This window comes from Hemiscyllium ocellatum, chromosome 19 (genome assembly GCF_020745735.1).
Source record: "Hemiscyllium ocellatum isolate sHemOce1 chromosome 19, sHemOce1.pat.X.cur, whole genome shotgun sequence".
In the NCBI taxonomy this organism is placed as follows: domain Eukaryota; kingdom Metazoa; phylum Chordata; class Chondrichthyes; order Orectolobiformes; family Hemiscylliidae; genus Hemiscyllium; species Hemiscyllium ocellatum.
The window spans coordinates 21,261,778-21,288,990 of NC_083419.1; the positions used below are offsets into that span (position 1 = coordinate 21,261,778).

Here is a 27,213-nt window from a genome sequence, read left to right on the forward strand (position 1 = left end):
TTCTCCTTCAAGGGTTGAGCACAGACATGATAGGCTGAATAACCTCTTTCTTTACTGAAACCTTTCTGTGATCCTGTGCTACTTTTTGTGAAAGTGTAATTCAATGCAATTTCATTTGTCCAGTTAGAATTACTCTGGTATACTAGGGGTGGGATTTACCTGTCCCTGACATAATAGCAGTGTGTGAACTTAAATGGGCAAGAGCCAAATAAAGTCTTATGCCAAATGGGTGCTGATGGACTTTATGGTAGAGGCTTTAAAAAGTAGCTAGTGTGATAGCTGATGCATTAGGTTTAACTTTCCAACTGTTCCTAGATTCAGAGAATATTCTGTTAATTTTGAAAGTAGAGAAAGCAAACAGAAATCAATTAGTGACAGATCAGTAGTTTAACATAGTCATAGAAAAAAATGTTTAGAAACTATTATTAAAGATGTTATAGCAGGGTACTTAGAAAAAGTCAAGGTAACCAGGCAAAGTTTTGTGAAAGGGAGATTATGTTTAACCAATTATTAGAGTTCTTTGGATAAGTAACTGCACACATTGAAGAGAACTGGATGGCATTTGATAAGATGCCACATCGAAGATTATTACAGAAAATAAAAACTCATGGAATAGCAGGTGACATTAGTCTAGACGGAAGATTGGCTAGCTGACAGGAAACTGTAGGCATACATTACTCTTTCCGGTTGGCAAGATATCATGAGTGATGTGTGGGGGGGAATCAAATTTACAATTCATGCAAACGATTTGAACGAGGAGACAGAATGTATGGTTTCGGAATTTGCGGATGACCGAGTAGAAAATTAAGTTGCCAAGAGGGTAGAGGTTCCAAAAGGGTTCTCTCTCGGCCAGTGTTGCCAGGTCGGCTGAGTTTCTTCAGCACTTTCTGGTTTTATTTCAGATCTCCAACATTTGCAGAATTTTATTTTTAATTAAATTGTATATTAATTAATTAATTATATTGTATATTCTCAGTATTAGCCGTCAGATGATATAAGCTCATTACTTCCCCCCGTCTGCTATTCTATGTACAATCCTCTGATGGGAATTCCATATGTCACAGAAGCTGGAAAATAATGGGCATGGAGAAAAAGTATTGGGGAAATTTTGGTATGAAGGGGAGCCAACCAGCAATGAAATCAATAAACCAGTTTATTTAAGTCAAGTGCATATTGAATGAGAGGGAGAGAAAACAGGGGCTTCTCCCTGATACACTATTGTTGAGGACTCTCACAAGGAGATAGTGTTTTGTGCATTTAATTGACAGGTCTTAAATTTCACTCTGACTTTGGTGGCATTGAAAGATTTTTTTTCAAACATTCAAACTGCGATTCATCATCAAATCAGTGGGTTTGGAAGCCACTTAAAAGCGAAAGGAGAGAGATAACTGTCGAGCACATTACAAACATATAATATTATTTGCTAAGGGTCAGAAACCCCCCTCTATATTGAAATCTTTAGCCACCAATAAGAAGAGCAATTTAGTATTTTAACTGTTTATATGCAACTTGCATCACTCTCTGTACAAAGAAAATGATAAATGCATTTTTACTGTAACATTAATCCGATTTCATGAAATAATATCAGGTCGGATGCATCAATGCGCGGATATTTCACCCTGCTCTAAGCGGTTGTGTAAAAACCCTTTTGTTATCACTTGGCTCTCAACATTGCGATGTAAACCAGAAGCTGAAATGTAAACCAGTAACCTTACAGCTGGAGTTCATTGCCATTGGTGAGGTGGAGAGGACTTTTCCGAAGTTCGCTCTGGACATTTAAACAGTGCAGCCCATGCCTGAAGGAGCCCAAGAATGCGGTTCAGTAAATTAGCATGCTCCGCCCTTCAGCTCGACAGGGTACTTAAAAACCCCTTAGCAGCCTCAGGCTATAACCCAGGCAGACTCGCAGTCCCAGTGAAGAACACGCTCCTACCTTTCCAGTCCTCCAAAACCCTGCCCGTAAAAACGTGCCAAGATGATGATGATGATTGGAAATAAATACCGGGCAAAACGAGGAATGTCGCTGGACTCAGGTTTGCCGAGGCAGCAACGTGTAAGCGACCAGGTATGTTCACAGCTGCAGTGTGCTTTGGTCTTGAGAGAGTTGATGGTGGGGGAGGAATAGATTCAGGATGTTTTATTTTAAAACTTAGAACAGAAGACATGAGAGGCCATTTAACATGGATTTGACTTTCAGGGTGAAATCCACACTCAGGACTGGTGACTGAGGCACAAATGATATTAGTGATCAACATGAAATGGGATAGATGGATGGATGAGGGAGAAAGGGTTTTGAAGGCAATTGAGCACAGAGTTGGTCAGCCTGATTTGCTGATAGAGGGTGAATAGCAACATGGACTTGTTGAGCCACTTTGGCCATTTGTATGTTGTAAGATTCTTATAACGAGTTTGATTAGATTACTTACAGTGTGGAAACAGGCCCTTCGGCCCAACAAGTCCACACCGACCCGCCGAAGCGCAACCCACCCATACCCTACATTTGCCCCTTACCTAACACTACGGGCAATTTAGCATGGCCAATTCACCTGACCAGCACATCTTTGGACTGTGGGAGGAAACCGGAGCACCCGGTTCCAGACAGACACGGGGAGAATGTGCAAACTCCACACAGTCAGTCGCCTGAGTCGGGAATTGAACCCGGGTCTCTGGCGCTGTGAGACAGCAGTGCTAACCACTGTGCCACCGTGCTGCCCAAACTCCAGGTATTTAATTTTAACTACTTTTCATAACTGATTATCTGTTATCATATTTACATAGGAGTTCAGTAAGTCCCCTGATTTAGAGCAGATTGTTGCTATTAGTTGGTTTTGGTTTCTTAGCCTTTTCTTACTTAACAATCCTTAAAAACTCTTCCAACAGCTATAGTTCAATAATCCACTTCAAGATAAATGTCAAAGAGCAGTTTTTTTAATTGTTCCAGAGATGCATGCATCTCTACCATTTATTATACACCCCCTTGCTATTCTTGATAATATTTGTATGAAGTTCCATTAAAAAAAGCACCTAATTTACACTTGGCTAAACTGATAGTGGTAGATCTAGGGTTTTGTAGTATACTTGCTGAAACTAAGAAATATTCAGTCTTTTCTGGCTCCTAATGCTTCACTGGATCACAGAATTTGTGTGAATCAACCTGCTCTATGTACCAGGATATACATATTTAGAATACAGTCTGTAAGTGTTTTTGCTGATGGAGAAATTCAGATAAACAATGGGGAAAGTGTATACTCAAGAAAGTTGATTTAATCTGGGATGCAATGAAGCTAATTGAGGAGTAAAACTTTCAGGTGAATATAGGTAGCTCAATTTCTAATATGGATTGAATACCTACTTGAAATTAACACACACTTCCAGGTAGATTCCCTGGTATAGTTTGACAAAAGAGATGCTGAGGCTGAGGGAAGTAAGATTAGTCCATGGAAGATAATAGTGAGGAAGGGAAAGCAGCAGTTTTTAACTAATCACAGGTTTCACATGGGTCAGTAATGCTCCATTATACATGTTACAGCTGATACGATTTTCATAGCTTTTTTCTTGTCACATTGAGAACTGTTGTATTGGGTAATAAATAAAGCACACATATTTACTTTGTAGATTTACTTTTGTTATATTGTTGTGAATACCAAATTCTTGAGCCAAACCTGTTTAATGCTCGATTTGAAGATTGAGTTTCTTGGGTTTGAATAATAGATATATCAAGTTGAAGTCATTATATCTGCCACACAGTAAAAGACTTTCCTGTGAATTCCATAAATAAATGTATCTTAAGAGTTAGTGGCCACATGTTTTTATTGTGAAGTTTCATATACTTCCAATATTTCCTTTCCTTTTTTTATTATCCTCAGATTTGGCATCCCTCCAAAGCCAGCATGTGTTTCCCTGAGAAGGTGGTTGTTGGGCACCTGAGTAACTTACTAGGCTACTTAGCAGAGCAGTTGAGTCAACCATGTTTATGTGGGACTGGAGTCACATGTATACCAGACTGGGTAAGGAAAGCAGCCTTCTTTCCCTAAGGACATTAGTGAATCAACTGGGTTTTTAATTTCAATTTGATAGCTTCACAGTCAGCTCACCTGATGATAACATTAGATATCCAATTTTTTTTTAAAAAATTACATTCACAACACATTCTCTCTGGAATATTGACCAAACCTTTTCCAGTACAGCAGGTCTTTCAAGTATTATGCAGTTTACAAACTGATATAAGATTTTTAAAAAAAAAGTTTTTATAAACAATAATCTAACATTGAGTAAAATTATTAATAATTAATCAGACTGTAGCAGGTAAAAATGTTCACCTCATGTTAAATTTTACTCTGACATCTCTGAGTTGCAGGCAGAATGGATGACAACTACATTATATTTGCTTATATTGAGGAATTTTAAAGATGGACAATACTTTGTGATCATATATGATGCGGAGATGCTGGTGTTCGAACTGGGTGGACAAAAGCCAAAAGTCACACAACATCAGGTTATAGTCCTGATGAAGAAGCAGCACTCTGAAAGCTTTTGATTTTGAATACATCTGTTGGACGATAACCTGGTGCTGTGACTTCTGACTTTATGATTATATAGTTATTCCAATTGAAGACTCAGTTATGGCTTTTGTCACTGCAGTGAAATCACGTAGCGGGGTAAATTTGTAAACTATGCAAGAGAAAATTAATAAAAAAACAATGTTCACCAGTTACCGTAGAATTCTATCGAATATTCTTTCAATTCTCATTGTCGTGTCCAGAATTAATTTGCTCTCTATACTGGTAATAAAATCGTACAATATTTGTATTTTGAAAGTTGAGTTGCTAGTGGAGTTTGAAGCCAATAATATGCGCTTTCCTCAAATTCATGTTTATAAATATTTTACAAGAATTGTTATTTCGCTAATTTGGCAAAATAGTTGTAGATTTGCTTTTATTTTAAGCATTTTTAAAAAATTTAAGAATATTTTCATCAATCAGCAGTATCTTCCTTATTTCAGTTTCTGATAACAATTTTGCTTGATATTTTCTCTATACTTACCTTGTGAAAATGTTGCAACGTAATTCCAGTTTTATGTTAGATATGGATATAAAGCAACATACATTGATTTCACAATATAAATTAATCAATTGACTTCAGGTGGAGTGCCCAGTCCTAAGCTGAATTTGCCTCAAGCTGTTTATATTTATCTGGCTATGAATTTAGTTTCTCAATACCGTAATTGAGTAAAATTGCTGTACAGTGCTTAGGTCATTGTATATGCATAATAACATAATTACTACAGCTAAACTGACTTGAAGGCACCTAATGAGGTCTCTCTGCTTTTCCCAGTACAATGCCAGTTGATCATCCTTTAATATTAAGTACTGTATTTCATTTGTGCTTTAGTTTTATAGCCAGGTGTCCATTCTACTGTTAACTCTTCCCATGTTTCTGGGTTAGGGATTGATACTGATGCACACTGGCTTTTCTGGACCAACTGCTGGAATTTTCTTTGGATGGCACGTTGTCTCAGTGATTAGCACTGCTGTCTCATAGCACCAGGGGCCTGGCTGCAATTCCAGTCTCAGGCGACTGTCTGTGTAGAGTTTGCACATTCTCCCCATGTCTGCATGGGTTTCCTATGGTGCTCTGGATTCCTTCCAGAATCCAATGATGTGCAGGTTAGGCGAATTGGTCATGCTAAACTGCTCATAGTGTTCAGAGATGTGTAAGTTAGGTGCACTGGTCAGTGGTAAATATAGGATAATGGGGTAGGGGAATCGATCTGGGTGGGTTGGTTTTGGTCTTCAGAGGGTCGGTTGGGCGGAAGGACCTATTTCCACATAGAGATTCTATAATCTAGTAAGTCCTGAAATGGGAGCCGTACCTTGGATCTTTTAGCCCAGTGGCAGCAGCTCTACCACTGTACCACTCAAACTCCTAACAAAAAGACTTGGCCTGTTGCACTGAATGCCCTGTCCAAAATAAAATAATTGCATCTAAAGCTCAAAGCCGAGATAACTCTGATCAAAACTGAAGGCAGACATGTCAATCTTTGTTGGGATACTCAGTTTGCTGTAAACTGGAATACATTCAATGAACATGAAAAAATCAACTGTTAGCATTGTAAGGAATGTGCTGTGCATTACTCTTTATGCTATTTTAATAAGAGATTAAAAATTGCTCAACAGTGTCATATAGTATTCCTTAATTAAACACAAATTCATAATTTTATACAATGAAGATAAATTCAATTTGGTTAACTCTTTTCAGTGGAAGCTGTTATAGTATATAGGGCATGTAGACTTCTATAATGCAGTAATCATAGAATGTGGAACAGCACAGCACAGTACAGGCCCTTTGGCCCTCGATGTCGTGCCAGCCTTTTATTCTACTGTAAGATCAGACTAACTTGCATATCCTTCATTGTACTAACTTCCATGTGCCTATCCAAGAGTCGCTTAAATGTCCCTAATGTGTCTGACTCTACTGCCACTGCTGGCAGTGCATTCCACGTACCCACCACTCTCTGTGTAAAGAACCTGCCTCTGACATATCCTCTAAACCTTTCTCCAATTACCTTAAAATTTGTGATGGACAATTCATCTTGGGAAAAACTCTTTGGCTATCCACTCTATATAATTGTCTCAACATCTTGCACACCTCTATCAAGTCACCTCTCATCCTTCTTCACTCCAATGAGAAAGGCCTAGCTCCCTCAACCTTTCTTTATAAGTCATGCCCTCCAGTCCAGGTAAATGTCCTTTGCACCCTCTCTAAAGCTTTGAAATCTTTCCTATAATGAGGCAACAAGAACTGAACACAATATTCTTAGTGTGGTCTAACCAGGGCTCTATAGAGGTGCAGCATAACCTCACAGTTGTTGAACTCAATCCACTTGCTAATGATAGCCAACACACCATACGCCTTCTTAACAACCCTATCATCCTGGGTGGCAACTTTGGGGGATCTAACAATTTGGACCCCAAGATCCCTCAATTCCTCCACACTGCCAAGAATCTTGTCTTTAACCCTGGAAAATCATTAGCAATAAAAGCCTCACACAATTTAGAGAAAGAAGGAATTAAAGGAATAACGATTAAATATTGCACAGTGTAACTCAGGTTGGAAAATGACTTAATAATCCGAAGTGATGGTAGATACATATGATTTTTCTTGTTTGGCCTTTTCAATTAGCAGAATAACTGAGTCTGGGAAATGACACTTTGTGATGTCAGTGGTGAATTGATCAACCATTTTATATTGTAAATTACAGTGATGGTAATTTTAATTAAAAAGAAGAATGTGCATTCGCGTAAATCTTTTAGGAAGTCATTGTGTTACATGTTTTATGGGGTCAGTTTGGTCCATCAGTAAAAAAACATTGCTTTTGTCTGATCAACAAAGCAATTGTGCTTCATCACACATGCTATTCAAACTGACCCCATAAAACATATGCGACTTCCTAAAATATTAATTATCAAATAAATACTCTTTACGTTGGTAAATGTTATTTTACTAAGTGTCCTTAAGCATATATTACTGGATACTGTAAAGGGGTATAAAGAAATGATGGTGGAAAAAAACTTGAAAGTGATTTTGTGACATGGTAAAAATATTTTTTGAGAAATTTTACAAAAGAATGCAAAAGGTAAGAATACAGTTTTACAGTATTTGCTACAGTACTGTAGGAACAATGCTTGCTTGAAGAAAAAACATCTCTGACCAGATTTGACAGTCAGCAAAGCTTAAGTATATTCTTGCCGTTACAATTGAGATGGTAGTCAAAAGCAGGGGAAATTGAAATCATTAAAAATGCAATAAGTCGTTTGAAACTAAACTGATGGGAAAGGAAATGTAGATGGAGTAAAATAAAGTAAAACACAGCTTTCAGTTATACCCCAATCAAAAGCAAAGCCATAAGTAGGGACTTGCCAGAAGTCTATAAAATTATGAAGTTAATAGATAGGGTTGATGGTCAGAATCTTTTTCCCAGAATTGAAATGTGCAGGGGAATGCATTTAAAGCGAGAAGGGAAAAATTCAAAAGAGATGTGAGGGGATGGTTTTTTTTACACAGAAAGTGGTAGGAGTCTGAAACAATGCTGCTAGGTGTGATGGTGAAGGCAAATACGATAGGGGCTTTTAGATAAGCACATGAATATGCAAGGAATGGAGGGATATGGACCAAGGGCAGGCAGAAGAGATTAATTCAATTTAGCGTCATGTTCAGCAAAACATTGTGGGCTGTACTGTTCTATGGAGGGCAGAAAGAACTGAAGTAAAAGATTACTAGAACTGTGAATGTTTGCCCCAAATCCTAGAGATATGCCCTTTGTTGAAAAAACGAAGTTCTTTACGCATCAGTGGAAAAGAAACTTACGGTTGTTATGACAGATTATCAAGGCAGCGAGCAAAATATACATTCCCGGCTAAACACAAAGGAAGGTTTAAGGCCCAGGATTTTTAGTCTGGCCCTTATGAAATATGAAACTAATTTCCAGAGCTACACAGGAGAGCTTCGGAGCATGCTTTGGAATCTTCGTAATTGAAAAAGTTAATTATTTCATTTCAGGACCTGTCATGATGAAAACAAATTACGTAAATTCCTATATCACGCAGGACATAATTGTATCTGACAAGCTCTGAGGTTTCCTGTTGAAGGAAGTAAAAGTGGAGGAAAAGTAAATCTATCATATGCAAAGGTTTGTTGCATAATTCAAATAGATGATTACATGTCGTGTAATACCAGTACAGACAGTTTCAGGACCAGAATTTCACCTCTGGTTTTTGATATGCTACTGGAACAATGTGGCTTATCTTATTGCATAATAAATCCCAGATAGGGGGTGGGAGGAGCAATATTAAAAAAATGATCAGAAAGTTAGGAAGTTACAAATTTAGATTTTTAGAATGCAACACCCTTCCTAACCATTTGCCTTTCCCTTGCGTTCCCCCAATATCAGTGTGTCAGTCTTCAGCCAATTCAATCTATTAAAAACCAAGAACTGTCTTAGGGCTGAATTGTAGCTATTAGGTATGAGCGACTGCCCATGAGGTCAACTTGGCATTTGACTGAATACAAACGTAAGTTAGGAGCTAGAATAGGCTATTTGGCCCCTTAAATATGCCCTGCTATTCTCTAACGCCATGGCCGATCCATATTTTAACCCAACCTCAGTTCAACATTTATCTCATTGCTTATCATGAATCCATCCATCTCTGCCTTAAAACTATTCAATGGCTCTGCTTCCACTACTTTTTGCTGAAGTGATTCATTTCCTCGCGTTGTAGAAATATCTGTTTTAGGTGAGTGATCCCTTGCTCCAGGTTCTTCTGTCAAGACCCCTCAGTATCTTGTAAATCTTGATCAAGTCACCTCTTACCCTGTTAAACTCCAACAGCTACAAGCATATCTATCCAACCCTTCTTTCCTCATGCAGCAAACTGCCCATTCATGATATTAGCCAAATAAATCTTCTCTGAATTGCTTTCAACAATATCCTTTCTTGCATGAGGAGACCATTACTGCACACAATACTCCAGATGTTAGATCACCAGTGCCCTGCAAAACTGAAGCATAATGTCCTTACTTTTATATTTAATTCCCCTCACAATAAAGCAATATAATTCAATTAGTTTTCTTCATTATTTACTGTTCCTGCACGCTAACATTTTGAAATTCATGCACTGGAATACCCAAATCTATCTGCATCTCAGAGCTCCGCACTCTTATTATTTAGATAATGTAGTTTTTTAAAAACTTTTTGTGCTAAAATGGACAGTTTACATTTTCGCCTATTTTATTCCATTTGCCAGACCTCTTCATTTAAGCTATGTATGTATTTCTGTGTAATTCTTTGTTTCCTCTTCACAATTTTCTTTCCTACCTACCCTTCTGGCATCAGCAAATTTAGAAACCATATCTTCCGTCCCTTTATCCAAGCTATTTATATACATTGTAAAGAATTGAGATCCAGCATTGATCTGCAGCACACGATTCATGACATCCTACCAATTCTGAGAAGGATCCATTTAAACCTGTTCTGTTTCATGTTTGCTAGCTATCTTTGGTCTATACTGACATGTTACTCCTTACATGATGGGCTCTTATTTTCTAGGAGAAAGTGAGGACTGCAGATGCTGGAGATCAGAGCTGAAAATGTGTTGCTGGAAAAGCGCAGCAGGTCAGGCAGCATCCAAGGAGCAGGGGAGTCGATGTTTCAGGCCTGAAGAAGGGCTCATGCCTGAAACATCGACTCTCCTGCTCCTTGGATGCTGCCTGACCTGCTGCGCTTTTCCAGCAACACATTTTCAGCTCTTATTTTCCACAATAATGTTTGATATGGCATCTTATTAAATGCCTTCTGGGAATCTATGTATAGTCATCTGCTGGTTCCCTTCTATCCACACCACACACTAGCTCTTTAAAGAACTGATAGATAGATACATGATTTCCCTGAATATGGTAGCAAGTAATGTTAGTAAAATATAAATCAACAGGAATCTGCATGGCGGCGGGGTATTGGGGGGAGGGGGCGGGAGGCAGAGGTGGGGGAGACATTCCAGTGGCTGGGGATAGATCCAGCTTTAAAGAAGATGGTTGTGATTGTTGCAGGTCAATCATCTCAAACTCCAGACATCATTGCAGGATGTCTTCAGGACAGTGTCCTTAGCCCATTGATCTGCAAATGCTCTATCAATGATTGTCCTTGCATCAGGTAAGATCAGAACTGGGACTGAAAGAATGCACAGACTTCAGTTCCATTGCAATTTCTCTGAAAATGACAGTCCAAAACTGCAATCAACCAGACTTGGAAAACATCCAATCTTGTCCTGATAAATGGCAAGTATCATTCACATCATACAAGTGCCAAGGAATGACCATTTCCAGCATGGGGTAGCCTGACCGCCTTCCCTTCAGATTCAATAAATTACCATCAGTTAATGGTGTAAAATTCAAGTACAGCCCTCTCATTTTCACAGTTGTACACTGCTATTACTACACAAACACATTCTTTTGATTTGATAACCACTTTGTAAAGGAAAACTGTTTGAAACATTTCTTGCAGGTAAATAAAGGGTGGTTCAATAAACATGATGAGAAGGAAGTTAGCAAAGGAAATGGCAAGAATGAGACTACCAGGACAACAATTCTGTTTGCCATGAAAAATGAAGTTGGTGGACTTGTGAAAGCCCTTCAAATCTTTCAGGTAAGATTTATAATGTACAGAGAAACAACTGAAGATATCATGTTTACCTCCTGAAAACTAATTGCATTTATCTATAATATAATATAATGTTTGCATGGACTCCCGGTCTACAAAATCATTTTTATTAACATTCTCATAACAACAAATTCCTATGTCCACGTTGGAAACTGTTTGTGAAAATGTCATGCTAAAATTCCACCAGCCTGTCTGTAGCGGGCATGTAGTGCTATAACTTTGTACTTTAGCTCCATTCCCTTTTTTATTATTCGCTTGTGGGACTTGGGTGTCGCTGGCTGGTCATTGATAGCCCATCCCTATTTGCTGTGAAGAAGATGGTGGTGACCTGCCTTCTTGAATCACTTCAATCCATTTGCTGTGGGTTGACCCACAATGCCAGTAGGGAGGGAATTCCAGGATTTTGACCCAATGACTGTGAAGGAAAGGTGGTATATTTCCAAGTCAGGATGGTGAGTGGCTTGGAGGGGAACTTGCAGGTGGGGGTGTTTCTAAGTACCTGCTGCCCTTGTCTTTCCAGGTAGAAGTGGTCGTGGGTTTGGAAAGTGCTGTCTAAAGTCCTTTGATGAATTTCTGCAGTGCATCTTGTAGATTGTATACACTGCTGCTACTGAGCACTGGTGATAGAGGGATTGAATGTTTGTAGATCACTTTTGAGAAACCCAAACTTGAAAGCAAAATACTTCTGGAAATCTTAAATAAAATTAGAAATTTCTGGGAATAATCAACAGGTCTGGTGGCATCAGTAGAGTTAAAGCTTCAGGCCAATGATCTTTGTTCAGAGTACACTCTGTCTTTGTATGCCAGATTTCCTGATATTTGCTAGTTAACTCTGATAAACATAAATCATAGTGTTTGTTCAACATAAAGACAGTGTTCAAATTACAACATGAACTATGATTGAAGCTAATGTAATTTTGCCTCAACTGTAACACCACTTTTGCCAAACCCACACTTCATTTTGACTCTCCCTGTATATGTTCCAAATTTTGAATTAAATTCTATTTTATCAGGACAAACACATCAACCTAGTTCATATAGAGTCCAGGAAATCAAAGAGGAGAGCTTCGGAGGTTGAGATATTTGTGGACTGCAGCAGCACAAAAGAAGATTTTAATGAACTGATTCAGTTATTAAGAGTCACCACAAACGTTATTTCTCTGAATCCACTGGCCAACACCTGGACAGAGGAAGAAGGTATGAGTCGCAATTCTCACCTTGTTCTGCAGTGGTCACATTAGTAAAAATGAGTGATTCCAGCTGGCTGCTCATGTAAATTTTACTTTTTTAACCTCTGGGACCCAAAGCAATTAAGCGGCTGTGGTACATATGTCAGTAAGAGAAACAGAAATTGCTGGAGAAACTCAGCAGGGGTGGCAGGAGCTCAGAAGAATGGTCACTGGACTCAAAACATTAATTCTCTTTTCTCTCCACAGAAGCTGTCAGAGCAGCTGTGTTCCTCCAGTCATTTCTGTTTTAGTTCAGAACTTCAGCATCTTGTGTTTAAGTATAGATTGATACGAGAATTTGTTGCATATTAATCATTTCTATTGGGTTTGAGGGCGCTGAGTAAAATTGCTCTGGGATAATTTACACTTTTCATTGAACAAATAGGCAGAAAATGATTATTCTTTAGAATTTCCCCAACCTAAAATGGGTGAAATTGTACAAATTTCATGTTGGAAGTCATATAGTAGAAAGGTACTTTATTTAAAATTTGTTATAGTCGGTGTCGTATGGAGAAATGCCACTGTACCTTTACTGGTTAGATTATTGTAGTCTTGCGACCTCTGCTGTTGCTATGTGTAAATTTGTGTGCAATCTGTGACAGTTATTAAACACACATTACTTGGAACATGCTATCATAGAGTCAGAGAGATGTACAGCACAGAAACAGACCATTCGGTCCAACTCATCCATGCCGACCAGATAATCCAACCTAATCTAGTCCCACTTGCCAGCACCCGGCTCATATTCCTCCAAACCTTTCCTATTTATATAATGTTGCAATTGTACTCGCCTTCACCATTTCCTCTGGCAGCTCATGTATCCCCCTCTGCTTGAAAAGGTTGCCCCTTAGGTCTCTTTTATCTCTTTCCCCTATGTCCCCTAGATCTGGACTCCCCTACCCCAGGGAAAATACGTTGTTGATTTTAACCTACCCATGTCCGTCATGATTTTATAGACCTCTATAAAGTCATCTCTCAGTGTCCAACGCACCAGGGAAAACAGCCCCAGCCTATTCAACCTCTGCCTATAGCTCAAATCCTCCAACCCTGGCAACATCCTTGTAAATCTTTTCTGAACTCTTTCAAGTTTCACAATATCCTTTGGTAGGAAGGAGACCAGAATTGTACGCAATATTCCAAAAGTGGCCTAACCAATGTCATGTACAGCCAAAACATGACCCCCCCCCAACTCCTGTACTCAGTACTCTGACCAATAAAGGAAAGCATACCAAACACCTTCCTCACTATCCTATCTACCTGCAACTCTACTTTCAAGGAGCTATGAACCTGCACTTCAAAGTCTCTGCTCAGCAACACTCCCTAAGACCTTACCATTAAGTGTATAAGTCCTGCTAAGGTTTGCTTTCCCAAAATGCAGCTCCTCACATTTCACTATCCTGTCTACCTATGATTCCATTTTCAAGGAACTATGATCCTGCACTCTCTTTGTTCAGCAACACTCCATTAAGTGTATAAGTCCTGCTCTGATTCGCTATTTCAAAATGCAGTACCTCACATTTATCTAAATTAAACTCCATCTCCCACTCCTCAACCCATTAGCCCATCTGATCAAGATCCCGTTGTAATCTGAGGTAACCTTCTTTGCTGTCCACTACACCCCCAATTTTGATGCCATTTGCAAAATTACTAACTATATCTGTTATGCTCACATCCAAATCATTTATATAAATGATGGAAAGTAGTGGACCCAGCACCAATCCTTGTGGCACTCCACTGGCCACAGGCGTCCAGTCTGAAATACAACCCTCCACCACCACCCTCTGTCTTCCACCTTTTGAGCCAGTTCTGTATCCAAATGGCTAGCTTCTCCCTGTATTCCATGAGATCTAATCTTGCTAACCAGTCTCTCATGGGGAACCTTGTCAAATGCCTTACTGAAGTCCATATGGATCACGTCTACTGCTTTGCCCTCATCAATCCTCTTTGTTATTTCCTCAAAAAACTCAATCAAGTTTGTGAGACATGATTTCCCACACACAAAGCCATGTTGACTATCCCTAATCAGTCCTCACCTTACCAAATATATGTCTATCCTGTCCCTCAGGATTCCCTCCAACAACTTGCCCACCACCAATGTCAGGCTCACTGGTCTACAGTTCCCTGGCTTGTCCGCACCACCTTTCCTACCAACCTCCAGTCTTCCAGCACCTCACCTGTGACTATGAATGACACAACTATCTCAACAAGGGCCCCAACAATCACTTCTCTAGGTTCCCACAGAGTTCTGGGGTACACCTAATCAGGTCCTGGGGATTTATCCACTTTTATGAGTTTCAAGACATCCAGCACTTCCTCCTCTGTAACATGGACATTTTTAAAGATGTCACCATCTATTTCCCTACATTCTATATTTTTCATATCCTTTTCCACAGTAAATACTGATGCAAAATATTTGTTTAGTATCTCCCCATCTCCTGTGGCTTCACACAAAGGGCGCCTTGCGGATCTATTCTCTCTGAAGCTATGCTTTTGTCCTTTGGTAAAAACCCTTTGGATTCTCCTTAACTCTGTTTGCCAAAGGTATCTCATGTCCCCATTTTGCCATCCTGATTTTCCTCTTGAGTATACTCCTACTGCCTTTATAGAATCTCGATTTTTCAGAGCTCCTAAGGAGCCAAATTCCATGGAAAAGACAGCAACTAAGGTCCAGGTGAACATGCGGAGATTTTCAGAGCTGTAAGAAAGCCAATGACTGAAAAAGAGAAATGAACAAACATCAGTCTGCAGTATTGCACTATTCAATGAATGAGCATGGCTGCACATTTTCCACTCCATGCTGCTGTGGAAATGAAAGAAGATGTGAAACAGAATTGGATTTTTTTCTATTCTCAATGGCAAAATTAACTTTTCAAAAACATGTATAAAAGTTGCAAATCTGCCATAAGTGCTGGGGAGATAGTATTACAAGCCAAATTGCAGCCTAGATCTTAAGGGGGAGTAGAAATGTCAGACAGCAGAAACTTTGAAAGCTTTCAAAATCTGTTTTGAACTCTACATTAATGTTCTATAATAACAATGTTTGTTCAACATCAGAGCACAAAGGGAAAGAGACTATTGATCCATATGTGACTTGTTACCATCACATTTCAGGAGAGGCACTGTAATTCATTACGATTCCAGATGGGATCCCTCAATCTGTTAAGGTCCAAGGTTAAGAGAGATAAACTGGCTGCCCTTCTTTCTTCATCTCTCCTATGTTGGTTATAAAAAATTAATTTTAAAATGATCTCTTCCCTTGTGGATACCTTTCTCCCAAAACAAATTGCTCTTGAAAGAGAGCCAAGAAAGTCAGGCTTTTTTGAGTTTGCAAAGAGTGAGTTTATTCATTGCCAAATGCATGAAGAATTAGTGATGTAACATACACCTTTATTTGTAATCTGTGTGAGGTATAGAGTCATAGAACCATAGAGATTGGAAAAGATGGAAACAGACCCTTTGGTCCAACCCGTTCAATAAGAGTTCAATAAGATAAAATTGAAAAAAAAATGCAGATCAATTGCTGAATTGTTTGTGAAGTGCAGATTGCTGAATGTTTGGTCATTGCAGTGCAGGTGGTAGGAACATTAACATTGACAGTTGGAAAGCCAGTTTCATACCCCTTAGTTTTGGAGATAGATTCATTTCTGTCATTCCGATTCCTTTGGACCATGATTGAATTCCAGCATTCAGGGTGACAATAAGATCATTTATTGTCCTATTTTCCTTTTGTCTGACTACTACCGAGCTGATGTCTAGCACTTAGAATGAGAGTAGAATGAGAGCAAGTCTTTATTTGCAACACAACTGTGACTAGAAGCAGTCTTTTGACTGTGACTTTCATTGTCTGCCATCACCTGAACTCAGGCTGGTTCACACAAGAGGATTTTATCCACTGTCCTTGGGGTTCTTCAAAGGGAAAATTCAAAATAATTCTTGGAGAGGACTTCCAGCTGCTCTCTGGCCTGAAAGAGGAGGTGATATATATGGAAAATAAGGGAACAGTCAAGAAAATGACAATTCCGACATTCCAGATTATGTTATACCTCCTCATTTTTTAAATCAATTTTGGTTGGAGCTATAACCTAAGAATTGTGAACCATTAAATTTCATTTTGCCAAAGTTACTGTATTGTTAGGAAATTGCTAAGTCTTCTAAACTACAACCAGGTGTCAATAATTTATTAATTGAGGACTCCAAGATTGGTTATTCAAAAAAAGTCTGATTAGGAACAATTGGGGAAAATTGAGGGTCTTTGCAGGTTTTAATTTTTACTGTGTTGCAAATATAGAAGTTAAGTGGCAGATTTGGTTGCACTGTCTGTCTGTGTTGTAACAGTTATAGAGTCAGAGTAGCATGGAAACAGACCCTTCAGTGCAAGCAATCCATGCTGAACATAATCCCAAACTAAATTAGTTCCATTTGCCCTGCTCCTGGCCCATATAGAGTTATAGAACTGTACAGCATGGAAACAGACCCTTCAGTCCAACTTGTCCATGCCGACCAGATATCTGAGATAAATCTAGGCCCATTTGCCAGCATTTGTCCCATATCCCTCTAAATCCTTTCTATTCATATACCCACCCAGATGCCTTTTAAATGTTGTATTTATATCAGCCTCCACCACTTCCTATGGCAGTTCATTCCATAGACGCACCACCCTCTGTGTGAAAAAGTTTCCGCTTAGACCCATTTTAAATTTTTCCTTCTCACCCTAAACCTATGCCCTCTAGTTTTGGAGTCTCCCACCCAGGAAAAAAAACTTTGTCTATTCACCATATCTATGACACTCATGATTTTATAAATCTCTATAAGGTCAACCCTCAGCTTCTGACTCTCCAGGGAAAACAGCCCCAGCCTATTCAGCCTCTCCCTATAGCTCAAATCCTCCAACCCTGGCAACATCCTCATAAATCTTTTCTGAACCCTTTCAAGTTTCACAACATCCTATTTATTGGAGGGAGACCAGAATTGCAAACATTATTCCACAAGTGGCCGAACCAATGTCCTGCAACATGACCTTCCAACTCCTATACTCAGTGCACTGACCAATAAAGGCAAGCATACAAAATGCTTCATCACTATTCTGTCTACCTGTGATTCAATTTTCAAGGAACTATGAACCTGCACTCTCTTTGTTCAGCAACACTCTCCAGGTCCTTACCATTAAGTATATAAGTCCTGCCCCGATTTGCCGTTCCAAAATACAGCACCCACATTTATCTAAATTAAACTCCATCTCCCACTCCTCAGTCCATTGGCCTGTCTGATCAAGATCCTGTTGTACTCTGAGGAAACCTTTTTCTTTTTCTACTGCACTTCCAATTTTGGTGTCATCTGCAAAGTTACTAACCATATCTCAAATGTTCACTCAATCATTTATATAAATGATGAAAGCAGTGGACCCAGCATTGATCCTTGTGGCATACCACTGGCCACAGGTCTCCAGTTTGAAGAGTAATCCTCCACGACCACCCTCTGTCTTCTATCTTTGAACCAATTCTGTATCCAAATGGCTAGTTCTCTCTGTATCCAATGAGATCTAACCTTGCTAACCTGACTACCATGAAGAACCCCTCAAATGCCTTGCTGAAGTCCATATAGATCACATCCACCGCTCTGCCTGCTTCAAGCCTCTTTCTTCCTTCTATAAAAAACTCAATCAAGTTAGTGAGACATGATTTTCCATACACATTGTAGCATAATGGAACTCAGAAAATAATTGAGAAACTGAGAGCGTGTAAAGATCGCAATAAAGTTTTGAAGAGGTAACAATACCCCATGCTAATTATTGAAGTGCATTACTACAACTTGATAAAGCAATGTCTTTTCTTACCCCTGATATAAGGGTAGTTATTGACCAGTAAAGCTGGATGAAATGTAGCTTTCTAAATACATTCTGAGCACCATTCGGTACAATTGGTTGCACATGCTGTTTGACATTTCCACGGTTCCAGAAGAGTATCAATACAGAAACCATGAGATAATCAGCAATCTGCCCAAATCAAAAGCTATCGCCCTGATCACTGGGTGTGGAGGCATTATGGAAGAGCCTATCACAGACCACAATCAGAATTTTGTATGACTGCTGGAGAGAGCTGATCAGCTGAACAAGAACATGCAACTTAAAATCCTGAAGTCAAGCATGTAAGTCAATCACTGGAAGGACTTTACCTGAATCCTGACAAGGTGAGGGCTGCAGCAAGCAATGATGTGAAACTATTGCAGTGATTTGTTGATTTTCTTCTTATCTTAGAGTCATGGAGATGCATAGCATGGAAACAGACCGTTTGATCCAACCCGTCCTTACCGACCAGATATTCTAAACGAATCTAATCATATTTAAAGCATTTGGCCCATATCCCTCAACCTTTCCTGTACATATCCCATCCAGATGCCTTTTAAATGTTGTAATTGTACTAGCCTCAAGGGAATCAATTTAGTTCAGTTGGCTGGATTGTCGAACTGCTAACCAAACTTCTTGTTTAATTTGTCATCAGTGTGAACCTCCATTCAATTGCACTGCTGAGGAGTAGGTTTCAGTCAAATCAAATAAGAAATGACAAGTTACTAATGCTGTATTACAGTGTCAATGGAAAAGTCACCTTCACAGTACAACAAGTCATGGAGCAGTTCTTGTGCATTAAGGACTACCTATTGCATTTATTCCAAGGGTTTTTTTTTTCATAAACTACACATGGTAGACCCAGATATATAGAGTACTTTGTGGTGCCCTTGCTCATGCACATTTTAATCTGCATCTGTTTGGGAGTCACAAAGTAACAGTGGACCATGATCATAAGCCACTTCACAGATCTTCCTCAAATTGCATCTTTCTGCTAAAAAAAATCTGGCAAACATGTTACATGATTGTGCAGAAATACCAAGCGGACATGAATGAGAGTGGGATGTCATCAAGCAGCACTGACTCAGCAATAACTTCCTCAGTGGTGGGCTCGTCCATGGTCACTCAGTTCCTGACCTCATTACTGCCTTGGTTCAAACAAGGACAAAACAGCTGAATTCCAGAGGTGAGGTGAGAGTGACAGCCCTTGACATGAAGGGCACACTAGTTGAATGAGGCAAGAAGGAACCCTAGTAAAGTTACAGTCAATGGCAATCAAGGGGAAAACTCTCTGATTGGAGTCATTCCTGACATAAGGATGATGATTAGGGCTGTTGCTGTCAGTCGTTTCAGTTCCAGAATATCACTGCAGTTGTTCCTCAGGGTAATGTTTAGACCCAACCATCTTCAGCTACTTCATCAATGACTTTCCCTCAAATTGGAGGCTAGAAGTAAGGATGTTTGTTGATTTTTGTTTTCACAATGCCCAGCCCATTCACGACTCCTCACATGCTGAAGCAGTCTATGTCCAAATGCAGCAATACCTGGATAGTCTCCACATTTGGGCAGACAAGTGGTAAGTGCCACACAAGTGCTAGGTAATGAGTATCAGCAAGAGAGAATCATTGATATGTTCATCACTTTTTTTGACAAAGACTTTGTCATGCATAAATGGTGTAACCATTCAGTAATATTAACTCTCGTGGCCTTTTGGGAAACTTATCAGCTGTGGTGACTATTTATTGTTGTTGCTGACTCATTTCTAAATGAATTAATTTTATCTGTTGTGTAAATTCAAGTTCCCATCATGTATGAAAGTTTAAGATTGTGCCATGTAGTTGCAACTTGTTGATACTGTTATTGTGGTTCAAATTACAGTTCCTCTATTTTGCAAGGCATTCCTTATTTTGTACAGCTCACCTAAACTTTAAAGTGGCCATTATGACAAATTCCTCCATATTCTCACATAAACTAAATGTAATAATGAGCCCATCTAAAAAGAGGAAACTGTTACCTATTAGCCCTTCTCAGGGGTAATAAAACAATTATGCAAATTCTAATAGTATGCAAGTCCTGCGTAAGATACATATGAACATTACATTGTAACTATGGTCAAGACAATACCATAATCAATATTGTGAAAGAACATTCCATGCTAACAAATTTGTGCGCTGTAAAAGATTGATTGTTCCTCTGTAAAGGAAGCCTCTTTACAAAGGCGACTGTAAGAACAAATTTATGTAGCTCCCAGGGAGGGATAACAACCTACCCAGAAATTCCAGTTACTAGACATTTTCAGACTTCATTTGGCACAAGTGTGTATCTGAGATGAATCTGATGGCCCAATATGCAAAGGGGAGAGCCTCCCGTGACCTCAAACCAAGGAGTGTAGAAAAATTGTGACCTCAACGTTACTTTGGAATTACTAGTTCATGGATTTTCAGGACAACCCTCATTTTTGAAAAGTACTCTGTTCATTCTAATTTATGTAGCATATAGAATGTGCTGATGGCTCATCTGTGTTTGTATTTCTTTTTAATGTACAGAATTGGATGACATCCCTTGGTTTCCAAGAAAGATTTCTGAACTAGATAAAACTTCCCAAAGAGTCCTGATGTATGGATCAGATCTTGATGCAGATCACCCAGTGAGTACCAAAAATGAGTCCACATTTAAACAGCAACATGGGGAATGGAGTTGCCATGAGTCTCAGGCTAGCCTTCATGAAAACACTGATTGAAATGCAATTCTCTATTGTGCAATTAAATGCAATTGTGTCCAAAATAGTAAAGATGAACAAGATAAGTCTAGTTAATCTGTTGTAGTTAGCTCATCTCAGTTCGTTTAAAAAAAACTACTCCACTTTGACTCCAATGAGCTGCATTGCGATTCTGTAATGGACTAATAATCTGGAACTCTAGACTAGTAATCTGGTCAAATGTGAGATTAAATACTGCCATGTCAGATGAAGAACTTAAATTTTACCGATTTAAATAAATTTGAAACACAAAAAACAACACCATATTGGTGCCCATGAAATGATCAAGTCCAACTGATGTATTTTAGGGAAGGAAATTGCTGTCCAGGCTGGATCTAAGTGTGACTCCAGGCCTATGATAACGTAGCAGATACTTAACTGCCCTCTCAAATGACCTAACAAATCTCTCACTTGTCACCACAAACTAGTTAAGGCTAGTTAGGGTTGGACAATAAATACAGTCTCAGTCCAATTGCATTCAGATATAAAAGTTAGCTTTTTCAACAAAGAAAATTCTTTAGCTATGACCAGGACAAATTGCCCTGAAAATGTTTGGATTCAGAGGCCTTGCCTACCTATCCAGGTGAATCCTGCTAGTTTAATATAAGGGAGTCATTGAAATAATCAGAATATCATTGGCAGCACGGTGGCACAGTGGTTAGCACTGCTGCCTCACAGCGCCAGGGACCTGGGTTCAATTCCCGCCTCAGGCGACTGACTGTGTGGAGTTTGCACGTTCTCCCTGTGTCTGCGTGGGTTTCCTCCGGGTGCTCCGGTTTCCTCCCACAGTCCAAAGATGTGCGGGTCAGGTGAATTGGTCATGCTAAATTGCCCGTAGTGTTAGGTAAGGGGTAAATGTAGGGGTATGGGTGGGTTGCGCTTCGGCGGGTCGGTGTGGACTTGTTGGGCCGAAGGGCCTGTTTCCACACTGTAAGTCTAGTCTAGTCTAGTCTAATCATTGGAAAAGTAATCCAGGGGCCACGCTTTGGGATATGGATTATAATATAGATATTAATTAAATACATAATTAAATCTGGAATATAAAGCTACTCTCCAAAGTAGTGTCCATGACATTACTTGTTGTTAAAAAAAATCCCTGACTCACTCATGTTGCAGAGGGAAGGGAAGCTTAAAAATTTAAAGCTGCAATACTTCTGTTTTCTGTTTCTACATTGCTGAACTCCGTGTGATCTGGACTTCCTCGATGAAGCAGTTAATGCATGTGCAATTAAAAGTGCTGCTGTCACCGTTTTCAATGTGTAGTATAAACCTTGTTTTCTTTTGTCTGCTCTGATAACAATTCAATGTTGCGTAACAACCTTTTAAAGTGCCTTTGTCTTAGATTGTATTTAGACTTTAATAGCAGTGTCAGTGCAAAGCAGTTCAGGTTTGCTACCTGGCAGCCTTAATCTCTCTCTGTTCTCAGGGCTTTAAAGATGATGTGTACAGAAGTCGAAGAAAATACTTTGTGGATGTTGCTATGAATTACAAAATGTACGTGGTACCAGGTAACAATGAGAATTTCATTGATTCTGCCATAAACATTCTGTGATTTGGGTTGTTTCTAATAAGCTACAGATTTATGTAGACATTACTGCTTCAAAGATCATTTTATGTAGTACAGGCTGTACCATCATAGGTCTACTACAAAAACATTGTCCTATTGGTCTACGATCAATAGGTTTCTTACAAGGAAAGCTCCACAAATCTGATCTCAGGAAATTCCAGCATTAGTTGTTATGCTGCAGTTGATAAGAGACACTGAGCAGAGATGCAGTATGCTTGGTATTATTAAATGAGTAAGCAGAGATTTGGGGCTGGGGAAAAAAAAGGAAAGTCATTTGACTCTCAAATTCCAAGTACGTCATTCTGCTTTCCATCTCAAGCCACCTACCTTGTGTTTTATTGTTGCGTGAAATGTGTAAGAATTTTGAACATTACAGAGGGATGATCTGTGTTCACAAGGCCTGCTAGCACACCCCTCCATTTCCTGCATTTTAACTCTGAATATGATCTGACAAATTAATAAATAATTCTGCCCTTGCAGCTCTTTAAATCCCAACACCAGTACTCAGAAACCCTGTCTCCGCGCGGAGAGACAGTCCAACCTGATTTCCCCAATGCATAGAGTCATAGAGATATCCTAGGTAAATCTCATCCCATTTGCCAGCATTTGGCCCATATTCCTCTAATCCCTTCCTATTTATATACCTAACCAGATACCTTTTAAATCCTGAGGTCCCTTTTAAATCTTTTCCCTTTCGTCTTCAATCTGTTCCCTCTAGTATGGAATCCCCCACCCCAGGGAAAATACCTTGTCTATTCACCTGATCCATGCCCCTCATTATTTTATAAAATCACAAGGTCACCCCTCAGCTTCTGATGCTCTAGGCAAAACAGTCTCAGCCCATTTAGCCTCTACCTATAGCTCAAACCCTCCAACCCTAGCACCATCCTTGTAAATCTTTCTGAACCCTTTTAAGTTTCACCAACATCATTCCTATAGCAGGGAGAACAGAACTGCACATAGTTTTCCAAAAGTGGCCTAACCAATGTCCTGTACAGCTGCAACATGTTCTCCTAACTCCAATATTCAATGCACTGTCCAATAAAGGGAAGCATACCAAACGCCGCCTTCAAGATCCTATTTACCTGCGATTCTACTTTCAAGGAATTATGAAGCTGCACTCCAAGGTCTCTCGGAGTGTTCAGCAACACTCCCCAGGATCTTACCATTAAGTGTATAAGTGTATATATTGATTTGCCTTTCCAAAATACAGCACCTCATATTTATTGAAATTAAACTCCATCCGACACTCCTCATGTAAGGAAGAACATTACAAATTATATGACAAGATGTGAATAATCTACATTTAATTTAAAAAAAATACCAAATCTGCTATAATAATCTGATCATGTCAACCAATTCTGGAACCTCCCTGTTGTGACATTTCTACATTTATATTTTCTCTTTGTTAAAAACAAACACACTAAATTGTCACTTCCAACATTATCAATGCTGAACAGATAAAATGACAAGAACATGCAATTTTTGAATTTTGCAGTTTTCAATGTAAAAAATGTTGTAATGACTATTAAACATTTCCTGCCATTATGCATCCATAACAATGGACTTTTAACACTTCTCAAGTTAATAAAGAATCACTTTAATTAAGAAATAGGAGAGCCATTTGAATGTGGGAGAACAGCACTAAAATTTGGAGGCTGTTGATGCAACAACACAGGATATATATGGAATGAAGAGTATGGAATATATCAGAATGAAAGATCTGTGCAAAAACACAAAGCATGCAGGGAAATCTTTGCTCGGAGCATAACAACCAAAACACCAAAGACAAATGGATTGCCTTATTCTACCCGGAGGGAGCACAGCAACAAGGGTAGGCCATTCAGCCCCTTAAGCCTGTCCAATCTTTCAATAATATTGTGGCTGATTTATGGCCTGACTCCAAATAGCTGTCTTTGGCTGATATTCCTTGATCTCGTTGCTTAACAAAACATTATATATCTCCAATTTAAAATTCACAACTGATTTGAGCACCAATTGCCATATGTTGAATGGAGTTCCAAACCTCTACCACGTGTTGTATGTAGATATGCTTCCTCAGATCTCTCCTGAAAAGTGGGATTCATTTTAATTTCCTAATGTAACCATTTTCCACACTATGCCGATGTTAAAGTCTAAACACATGTAGTTAGTTGTCCAAAAGTAAATCATACATAAATATACAAAGAACTATGAGTTATGCAAACAACATTTCTGTCTTTATTGGATGTTTGTAATTTCAACAGGAGCTATTTATAGAGAAAGTCTTGGCTGTTGAGGTCTCAACACACCTCCCCACTGACTCCAATGGCTCATCCAGAATGTTGTACTGTATCCTGTTCCTCCTACTGTTCTTGCTCCATCTTTTCACAATTTTCAACTCCTCCCTATAGAATTCAAGTACGTGGCCTCTATGATAAGAACATTGCGAAGCATAGAATTTTAATTTTGTGCATCCTATCTGGGCAGATTTGAAGGCCATGTTGACTGATCTCAAAGGGTTGCTTCAACACCCTACATTTTACCCAATGAGATATCCTTGGATTTTCCTTGCTTCGCACTGTTATTAGCAAGTTGAAAGTCATTAGTCATTGGCTATGATTGCTGTACGTGGCAGAATCAACACACTTTAGAAGCCAGCCAGTAAACCAAATAGGATGTGTACTATTTTAATCGCCAAATAATAAAACATGTGCACCCTGCTGGGAAATATGCATAAGCTGTAGCATTTGCATGTGGGGCTCATGTATCATTTGATCTTTTATAGAAAAAATAACTATTCTCCTATTTAGTCATGTCTTAGATTTGCTGATCATACTTGGTGATACCTTGTACCTTTCTAAGCAAAGCTGTCTGACCAATGACCACTGGGAATTTGAAAATGTCTTTGCAGTTTTGCAGTATCTATTATCTTGTGCTTTAAGGCAATATTGCTACCTATAAATTGAGACACTGATCTGGAGTCTCTCTGGACTGTGAGTTCTGCACATACACTGTCCCCTGACACTACCTGTTCCTTCTTATTAAGTAAGGTTCTCTAACTCCGCTTACCCAGTGACACTCCTTTAGTTACATCTGTGCACAGTAGGTTATCAAATACAGGTCTCTAGTGTTGTGTCCAAAATCTGTCTCTGACATGTCTAAACCAAGTGAACAGTACATAAATCCCATTACTGTATACCACAGAATTGTAATGTTCACATTCTTTTTCAGATAATATTTGTAATGCTTTTTTTTCAGAATTTTCCATCATTTTCATACTTCAGTTTTGTTTTCTGTATCCTATTGTTGTTTGAAAGAACTGCAGTTTATCAGTTAATTTAATGGTATCAGGATGGTGCAACCTTTTTGAAGACTGACTTTATTCCTGTAGTATTTAAGCCTGTAGAGTACTGACTTCCCAGCCATTTAAGATGTGGGTCACCACAAAAATATTTAACAATCAGTTGACTGTGTTAAAAAAAACTTAATATTCTCCATAACCAGATGGTGAAAGATTGCAGCAGCAATTAATCTCATTGTTCAATAACGTGACCTGCTGCTGCTCTCTAGTGGCCAACCCATTCCCAGAGTGGAGTACACAGAGGAAGAAATTAAGACTTGGGGAACAGTGTTCCGAGAGCTCACAAAACTTTATCCAACTCACGCATGCCGAGAATATCTTAAAAACTTTCCTCTTCTGACAAAGCACTGCGGCTACAGAGAGGACAATATCCCCCAACTGGAAGACGTCTCAGTATTTTTGAAAGGTATTTGAGATTATGACTATTGCACTCTGAAATTTCTCTTTTTTCCCCCCTCCTCTCTATTTATGGAGTGAATTCGAGTTGAAATGCGTTTGCTTCGTGTTTCAGAACGATCAGGCTTTGTGGTCCGACCTGTAGCTGGTTATTTGTCCCCAAGGGATTTTTTAGCTGGCTTGGCTTTTCGAGTTTTCCATTGCACTCAGTACGTGCGTCACAGTTCGGATCCCTTTTACACACCAGAACCGTAAGTTTCTGTTTGCCAGGTTCGAGCCTTTTTCTTCGATCATTCTAAAACTTGCTTGCGATTTAATTAGTGGCTATTTTATGAATTAATACTTTTCCATCATATTTTAGTGAATGTATGTGTTAGATTATAAATGTTACTGCAATGCATCATTAATGTTATAACTATTAAGTATTCGATAATCTGATTCTAATTTAACGTGCGTATGGAATTTTACAACCCACATTCGTCTGTAACTTTAACTTTGAGTTCTTATCTAATGTCCCGAGGCCGTTCCTGTCTGTGCTGACATGGCATTTTTTTAAGGTCGCTGTTCCACATTATGTAGAGAGCCGAACAGATTCTGCTGCTTATTACATTGTCTTCAAAGACTACATTCGTGAAGGAAATGACTCTCCATTGGAGGCACAGAAATATCTGTCTTGCCTTAGAGACCTATATCATCTGATTTTCAGCTGCATTCCTGAATCATGGACCAATATTAAATAATCGGTTGCAATTGGAGGGTGGATTTAAAAAAAAGTGTTTTAACTTCCCACAGGGAGATTTGCAATACAGATCCCTCCTTCAAAGATTTTCACACTGCTTCCTACACTCTGGATAGGTTATGTCCTG

General features: G+C 39.1%; 1 protein-coding gene across 1 annotated transcript in view; it reads left to right on the top strand.

The window, feature by feature from the left end:
* The first annotated feature begins 1,978 nt into the window (after nt 1–1,978).
* Nucleotides 1,979–27,213, top strand: part of LOC132824901 (tryptophan 5-hydroxylase 2-like) — a 41,485-nt gene continuing 16,250 nt past the window's right edge. Inside the window, exons 1-8 of the mRNA XM_060839751.1 lie at nt 1,979–2,051; nt 10,879–10,895; nt 11,057–11,197; nt 12,226–12,409; nt 20,830–20,930; nt 22,468–22,535; nt 26,161–26,357; nt 26,463–26,598. Coding sequence (XP_060695734.1) covers nt 1,979–2,051; nt 10,879–10,895; nt 11,057–11,197; nt 12,226–12,409; nt 20,830–20,930; nt 22,468–22,535; nt 26,161–26,357; nt 26,463–26,598 — 917 coding nt within the window. The remainder of the gene's footprint in view (nt 2,052–10,878; nt 10,896–11,056; nt 11,198–12,225; nt 12,410–20,829; nt 20,931–22,467; nt 22,536–26,160; nt 26,358–26,462; nt 26,599–27,213) is intronic.